The 8308-nt window shown below is 44.3% G+C and overlaps 1 protein-coding gene across 1 annotated transcript in view; it reads right to left on the reverse strand.

Moving 5' to 3' along the window:
- Positions 1 to 596: 596 nt before the first annotated feature.
- SLC2A4RG (SLC2A4 regulator) overlaps positions 597 to 8308 on the reverse strand; it is a 17099-nt gene continuing 9387 nt past the window's right edge. Inside the window, exons 3-8 of the mRNA XM_089665400.1 lie at positions 5591 to 5796; positions 5398 to 5498; positions 5063 to 5315; positions 3815 to 3898; positions 1359 to 1441; positions 597 to 1138 (exon numbers count right to left, since the gene is read on the reverse strand). Coding sequence (XP_089521526.1) covers positions 1027 to 1138; positions 1359 to 1441; positions 3815 to 3898; positions 5063 to 5315; positions 5398 to 5498; positions 5591 to 5796 — 839 coding nt within the window. The 3' untranslated portion in view covers positions 597 to 1026. The remainder of the gene's footprint in view (positions 1139 to 1358; positions 1442 to 3814; positions 3899 to 5062; positions 5316 to 5397; positions 5499 to 5590; positions 5797 to 8308) is intronic.

Consider the following 8308-nt stretch of genomic DNA (forward strand, 5'->3'; position numbering starts at 1 on the left):
AACAGAGAGGGCGATTGTCCACAACAGGAGACAGAGACATCAATAATAACCTGACGGGGGTTCTAACACCCCATCACTCCATCCAAAATAATAAAAAAAACTATTGGCTTGTCACCGAAGCTCCAATTCCTTGATGTGCAGCTTGTCCCACCCTCCGCAGGAGACATACCTCGTGGCTTACACATCAAAAACACTTTGAAATCTAGAATTCCAGAGGCATCCAGTTTTGGATCTATAAAACCCCTCCAGGCTTGTTCAGCAAAGCAGTGTTCTAATACCCACACAGCCAGGTCTGAGTGTTTTACAGTCAAATCAGGAAAAAAAAAAAAAAAAAGATCAAAGCTGATTGGCTGCAAAAGATCACTGCTGTACTGAATAAGCCCCCCTTGTGCCAAGAAGGTACACTTGTCATGTGGTCACCTAGGCTAGTGATGTCACAAGTGTGACATCATGGCTTCCGTTGTATGCCAGCAACAGGTATTCTTAAAAATTCACCCTTTGCTCCTGAATACTTATCCCCCCCACCCACCCCAAATCAAACCCACCCACCCCATCCACAGAGCATCCCCAAAGTGCAAAGCAAAGTGCAGCGAGAGTTTAACACCGCCCTACAAAACGGGAAGAAACACAAAATTTAAAAACACGCCTCATCCTAACCTCTTCCCCACCCCGCCCACCACCACCATCATTTCCCCTCCCTCCCCTCCAACACGTCTCACGATTAAAAAGAAGAAAAAAAAAACCAAAACACTCTTCTTTCTCACCAAACGGTCCGCAAGCGGGAACCTCAGGAATTTGCGTGGTGCTACCTGAAGAAGGCTCCTATTGAGCGTGACCGTCTCCTGTGTCCAGATCCAGACCGTAGAAAAAAAAAAAAAAAAAAGAAAAAAAAGAAAATTGCAATCCGTTTATAAAAATATCAGCTGTATCACAAGTGTCCTGAATCAAATTCTTGCTGGGAACAGAGCTGAGGCAGCTCAGGTGTGCCCCTTAGGGGCGGTTGAGGTGAAGTGATTGTACGCATCATCAGTCTATGAACCTTTGGCAGGCCTTCTTCCAGCGGCAGGCGGTGCACCACATCTCCTTGCGCTCCATCCCGTAGACCTTGCGGCACTTCTTGGCTTCCCCTCGCGGCTTCCTGGAGAAGAGGAAGAAAGGGGTCGCCCTGGGTCAGAGGCTGGCCTCTGCTAAGCTAACACAAATTCCTACGACAACTTGACCGGACACGTGACAGCGAAAAGATTCACAGATTCAGCTGAAACACGATTGGGTAACACCACACCACTGACCAGCGGGGCCCTCAGGCACACGGCAACACACATCACAGAGAGACATATGGAGAGGGGGGCGGTGCTCACCGTGTCCCGGTCATTTGCTTGGGATTGGGAGTAGCGGTCAGGATCGGCGGCCTCTTGTCCCCAATACTCAGCGTTGGGTGGACCTACAGGAGGGGTTCAGGAGAGGCGTGAAGTTTTTTTTAAATCATGAAAATCATTTCAAAAAAATGTATAAAATCCATGTGTCCAGCTTGGAAGCCAGGCAAATAGCATTTTCGGAGAGGTTAGCAATGTCACCCTCAATCAGGGGCGGACTGACAACTCATGGGGCCCCTGGGCAATAGGGGATCATGGGGCCCCTTGTGCCCTTGCCCAAACTCCAAAAAGCCTATGAAAAAGGTACCAGGGGCATCTCATGGGGCCCCCTACCGACCCCGGGCCCTCGGTCAGCACCCGAGTTTCCAAATGGTCAGTCCGCCCCTGCCCTCAATATATTTTTAACAACACAAAGACCTTATAATATCCACTTACAGCGGAGTTCCAGTCACACACAGACTGTAGCTGCTGACGTTTAAAAAAACAGCCAATCACCCGTCCCTCGATCCCGCTGTGCCCCCCCACACTGCAGCCCGGTTCATCGACTGCCTTGTGTTCCTGGCGCCGGCATCTTCAGTGTGGGCACCCGGCTGTGACAGCTTGTGACTTCACAGCCGGGTGCCCACTGCGCATGCGCTTTCTGAATGGTCCCGTCGTCTTCTGGAACCTGGCACGAGGTGGGACAGACGGACAACTTATGCTTTCAATCGCCTAGGCCAGGGGTAGGCAACCTGCGGCTCTATAGTTGTTGTGGAACTACATTTCCCATGAGGCATTGCAACAAAAATGACAGTTACAGCTATGACTTGCAGAGGCATGAAGGAACTTGTAGTTCTGCAACAGCTGGACAGTCGCAGGTTGCCTACCCCTGGCCTAGGCGATCGCAGTGGAAGTGGGAGCGGGTACCTGTCAATTCACCCCCCCCCCCCATGTGACCGCCGTGATGCGTCGTCATGGCGGTCACATGATCGGGAAACGTCCCGATCGAAAGAGCAGACCGGGACCTTTCCATGAGTACCGGACATGTGTGCTGGGTGCGCGCTCTCAGCGCATATGTTTTTTCTTACATGAACACAAATGTGCGGCTGCTCGGCGTCCAGGCCCAGACTCTGGGAGGCCGCACATTTGTGTGCGGCCGGTGTAAAGGGGTTAAAGCGGAACTTCCCCTTTTGGGTGGAGCTCCGTTTTACGCTACAGAAGATTTTACCCCCTCTTTGTGACCAGGGCATATTTGGCACTGCGCTACTTTAACTGGCAATTGCACGGTCATACAACGCTGTACCCAAATTATATAACTTTTTTTTCCCCCACACACAAAACAGCTTCCTTTTGGTGTGATTTGATCACCACTGGGTTTTTTTTTTTTTTTATATAAAATGAAAGAAGACTGAAAATTTGGAAAAAAAACAAACAATATTTTTTATTTTCTGCTATTAAACATAGCCAATAAAAAAAAAAAAATCTTCATAAAGGCCAAAATGTTTTATGCTACATGTCTGGCAAAAAAAAAAAAAAAAAAAAAGTGTTTATTGATTCGTTTGTGTGAAATTTATATAATTTTTTTTTTTTCCACACAAACTGCTTTATTTTGGTGTTATTTGATCACCACTGCGTGTTTTTTATATAAATGAAAGACTGAAAATTTGGAAACAAAACCCCACAATAATATTTATTTTCTGCTATTAAACATAGCCAATAAAAAAAAAATCTTCCGTTTTATGCTACAAAAAAAAAAGTTTTTATTGATTGGTTTGTGTGAAAGTTATTAGCGTCTACAAACTATGGTAAATATACTGTATTTTTTTTTTTTTTAAGACTAGTAATGGTAGTGATCAGTGACTTGAAGTGGGACTGTGGTAGTGCGGCGGACAAACTGACACTGGGTGGGAATGGACACTAACATCTCCAGTGACACCAACAGAGCAACCAGTGTCAATGCTATACACTGTCACTGTACTAAATGACACTGACTGGGAAGGGGTTAACATCTAGGGGCAATAAAAGGGTTAACTGTGTACCTACCAATGTGTAATGTGTGCTGCTTTTCCTAAGAGATGTGGTTGAGGGGGAAAAAGAAAAAAAAAAAAAAAAAACACACAACACAGACTCATCCCTGCTCTGTGTACAGAGCCCTGTGTTGTTAGTAAACACCGGGCTCTGTACTGTGATTTGCTATGCCAAATTGGCAGATCCGGGCCATAAATCACTGGCCAATCATCAACCAAATGACAGCACTGTTAAAGGTGGCGGGCCCCTACCCAGAAATGCTGGATCACGTACACGTAAGTGATCCAGCGCAGAGCGGCTGTCCCACTGCAGTGAAAGTACACAGAGCAGTCCACAAATCAGTATCAGTAACCCCTGATCACCTAGCAGCTATGCTTTAGCTGCCATTAAAACCCATATCTATGTTTTTGTAGTAGGAATAATACAGGACTTACTGGAGGTGCCTTGATGAGCAGTGGTGGAGGCTGCCAGGATAGGCTCACCTTGGATGTCACAGAAACGCTGATGGGAGAAGGAGCCTGCCGACAAAAGGTACAAACATCAAAAACACAACAATGCCAGAATTGCCTTCAGGCTGCAAACCTTCCCTAAATAAAAGAGATGACCAACTCCGAAAGAACTTTCCTTAGACGGGCTGCAGTTCTCTCAGATACAGAAACCATAAGAAGTATGGCCAAAGCTTTTTTTTTTGCGGTTAGGTCGCTGCAGTGCCCACTTACCGTTGTTCTCTGCTGTTGCAGAGTTGTACCCATATTCAATCTATATAATTTGTTTCACACAAATAGAGCTTTCTTCTGGCGGTATTTGATCATCACTGGGTTTTTGTTTTTTATATATATATATATATATATATATATATATATTAAAGACTGTAAATTTAGAAAATTTTCCTTTTTCCTTTTGCTATGGAGAACATAGCAGCGCACTTCAAAAAGTTAGGATCTCATCCGATTTCTGGCAGATCAAAAAAGGTATTTTTTCATTTTGCTCAGATAAAAGACTTAAAGATTTGTTTAATGATCAGAAAAGCTTGGTCTTTCCCCCTCCCTAATTTAAGTTACATTTTCTTACTGTGGCATGTCCCTGACTTCACGGCAAAGGCTTGCCAACTGGAAAACTGAATGACAAGGTATTGCTTTGTATCTTTCAGAGGCACCGTGGTAAGCCTTTCCATCCCACACAATGGTGGCATCACCCACTTGGGTACAGTTTTCCATAATGCAGAATAAAAGAACATTCGGTGACTTCCGCTTTTAGGGATTGACAGCTTTCTTATAGGTGGAAGGGAAAGGACAGAGACAAACTAGACCAAAAAAATAAGAAAATAAAAGACGAAAAAAGAAAGAAGAATAAGACAGAAGAGAAAAAGAAAAAGAAAGAAGGGAAAAAAGAAAGAAGTGAAAAAAGATAGAAGGGAAAAAGAAAAAGAAAGAGGGAAAAAAAAGAAGGGGAAAAGAAAAAGAAAGGGAAAAAGAAAAAGAAAGGGAAAAAGAAAAAGAAAGAAGGAAAAAAAGAAAAGTAAAAAAAGAAAAAAGGAAAAAAAAAAGAAAAGGAATAAAAAAACAAAAAAAAAAAAGTAATACCATTGGAATTCAGGAGATAACAGAGTTAGACCAAAAAAAAAAAAAAAAGATATATAAAAAGTAGAAAAATCTTACTACTAATTGCAAATATAAAGTCACCTGGTAAGCATGGTCAGTGTGCACATGGCACAGCGTGCTAGGTGCCGACAGACTGAGCGGGGAGATTAGGGGCAGCTCTGTGCTGTTGGCTGCTCCAAGGGACCCTGGACAGAGGAAGGGTGGGGGGCCGGTGGTGGTGGGCGACGTGGGAGTCAAGCTGGACAGTCCGTCTGTCAGTGTATCCACATTCACATCCATTTCTGTGTAGTAAAAATCCTCCTCGCCATCATTGTGGCCCTGTTCTCCGCAGCGCCTGCGGGAGACAAACACGGTGTTGTACCAAATGCACCGTACAGAACAGCCAGGTCAGGCCGAGAGCAGGCGCTCACACTCACCCCAAGTGCACCGCCCGGATGTGCTTCTGGATGGCTGTTGATGTGCTGAGAACTTTCCCACAGTTTTTCCACAGGCAGCGGAACATGAGACGTCCGGAATTCTGTTTAAAAAAAAAAAAAACGCAGAAAGGAGCCTAAGTGTCACCTAGCCAACAACAACCATAGGAAAAGGTCTAAAAAGAAAAAGCCCCACCTTCCTCTTTCGGGGGGTGGGGTCACCAAACAGGAAGTGGGTGGTGTCGGAATCCTCGAGGCCGGCGTCGGAATGGGCGGACAAGGGGGCGTTTTGCAGAGGAGGAGACGGCGTGGAGGGGAAGGAGGTGTAAAAGTCACAGCCATTGGAAGCACCAGAGCTATAGGAGAAGATGGGGTTCATGGCGCAGGCCTCGCCGAGACTTCCTGCAAGGACAAGGAAAACAAAAACATGTGCAAATGGAATGCCGTGTACAGGGCGGTTATAAACCAATGCAAAAACCACAATGAAAAATGCATAATAAACTATTCCTGCAACACACACACAAATCATTAAAGCGGAACTTCGCTCTCAATCATCACGGACCATTTCTAGTCCCTATGCTGCCAACATTAGTAAACAGACAAGAGAGCATATCAGATTTACTTCTTTTAACCTTTATTTTTTCGCATTCTTTTACTTCCCAATTTCCATGCCTAGGCAAATGATGTCATACATCCCAGGAGTCTTCAGGAGGGGGAGGGAGGGTTCTCAGCTCAGCCAATGCCTGAGCTAAGGACAGATGGATTGCTGGCAGTGAAGCAGGTATTTGGTGCACTCAGAAAGAGTTAAAAAATGCGCAGAAGGAGCATGGGCTAAAAACAATATAAAAAAACTTATAGAAGTTGTGTAAATCTTGGTGTGTACATAGATACATATACACTATATATATATATATACATATACACACACATACATACATATATACAGTTGTGTTCAAAATATTAGCAGTGTGTTGAAAAAAGTGAATAAAGCTGAAAATCCTTCTAATACTTTTATTTCCATCCACACAAATGCATTGGGAACACGACACATTCTATTCTATTCCAAATCAAAACATGAAGAAAAATACATCAAATTTGTGTTGTCTCTAAAAAAAATGGAAGAAAAGTGAATATTAGACGGTTCAAAAAAATCGCAGTGTTTGTATTCTTCTTTACAAACTCAAACATTCACTATATAAACTGAGAAATGTTTGAAGATTTTGCTTTCCTTTGAATGACTTCATGAATATTTGGTTGTAGTCGCACTGTTTCTGAGAACTGCTGTACATCTGTGTTGCATGGAGTCACCCAACTTCTGGCCCCTGTGATCAGGTATTCCAGCCCAGGATGATTGGACCACATTCCACAGTTCTTCTCTATTTCTTGGTTTTGCCTCAGAAACGGCATTTTTGATGTCACCCCACAAGTTTTCTATTGGATGAAGATCCGGGGATTGGGCTGGCCACTCCATAACGTCCATCTTGTTGGTCTGGAACCAAGATGTTGCACCTTTACTGGTGTGTTTGGGGTCGTTGTCTTGTTAGAACACCCATTTCAAGGGCATTTCCTCTTCAGCATAAGGCAGCATGACCTCTTCAAGTATTCTGATGTATTCAAACTGATCCATGATCCCTGGTATGCGATAAATAGGCCCAACACCGTAGTATGAGAAACATCCCCATATCATGATGCTTGCACCACCATGCTTCACGGTCTTCACAGTGTACTGTGGCTTGAATTCAGTGTTTGGGGGTCGTCTGACAAACTGTCTCCGCCCACTAGACCCAAAAAGAACAATCCTTTCATCAGTCCACAAAATGTGGCGCCATTTCTCTTTAGGCCGGTCAATGTGCTCTTTGGCAGATTGTAACCTCTTCAGCACACGTCTTTTTTCCAACAGTGGGACTTTGCGGGGACTTCTTGCAGATAGCTTGGCTTCACATCGGCGTCTTCTAATTGTAACAGTCCTCACAGGGAACGTCACACCTTCTTTCATCTTCCTGGAGCTGATTGTTGGCTGAGTCCGCGCCATTTTGGCTATTCTTCTATCCATTCCAATGGTAGTTTTCCGCTTTCTTCCGCGTCTTTCAGGTTTTGGTTGCCATTTTAAAGCATTTGCCATCATTTTAGCTGAGCAGCCGATCATTTTCTGCACTTCTTTATATGTTTTCCCCTCCAATCAACTTTTTAATCAAGGTACGCTGTTCTTCTGAACAATGTCTGGAACGACTCATTTCCCTCAGAATTTCAGAGAGAAATGCACTGTAACCGGCATGTACAACATTTGCTGCCTTCCTTCCTTAAATAAGGGCAATAATTGCCACCTGTTTATCAAAGAATGAATGACCTCACTAATAGAACTCCACACTGCTATTATTGTGAACACGCCCCTTTCAATGAGTGATTCAATGACACAGAATCAGCAGCATGCATGTCATGACTGTCGGGTCTGTTGGATTTCTATTACTCTACTACACCTGCTAGGAAATTATTTGCCATGTAGAAATATCATTTCTACCAAAAACAGTGATTGATCCGGTTAGTGATGTCCGACGGCTATTATTTTGAACACAACTGTACATACACACATAAAATCATTGTACTAGTTGCCACTACTACAATGATCACTGCTTTCCTCCAGGTCATGTGCCGAGTTGATGCTCCACTGCATACTGACCGCAGGGAGTCACTACCACCACCAGAGAAAACAAGTCTTTCTATGAATGGTGGTGGTGCCAAGCAAGATACCACCCGTGGACAGTGTGCAATGGTGCAGCCACAAAACCCAGGGCATTGTGACTACTACTGCAAATGCATTGACTACAGCTTCCACAGCAGCCCATCACATAAGCTGGACTAATGTCACTGCGCAATTAAGATCATGCCCGGAGTTCAGCTTTAACAACAGGCTGCA

The sequence above is a fragment of the Staurois parvus genome, unplaced genomic scaffold, assembly GCF_062004578.1.
Source record: "Staurois parvus isolate SC_StPar_1 unplaced genomic scaffold, SC_StPar_1.0 ptg002183l, whole genome shotgun sequence".
Lineage (NCBI taxonomy): Eukaryota > Metazoa > Chordata > Amphibia > Anura > Ranidae > Staurois > Staurois parvus.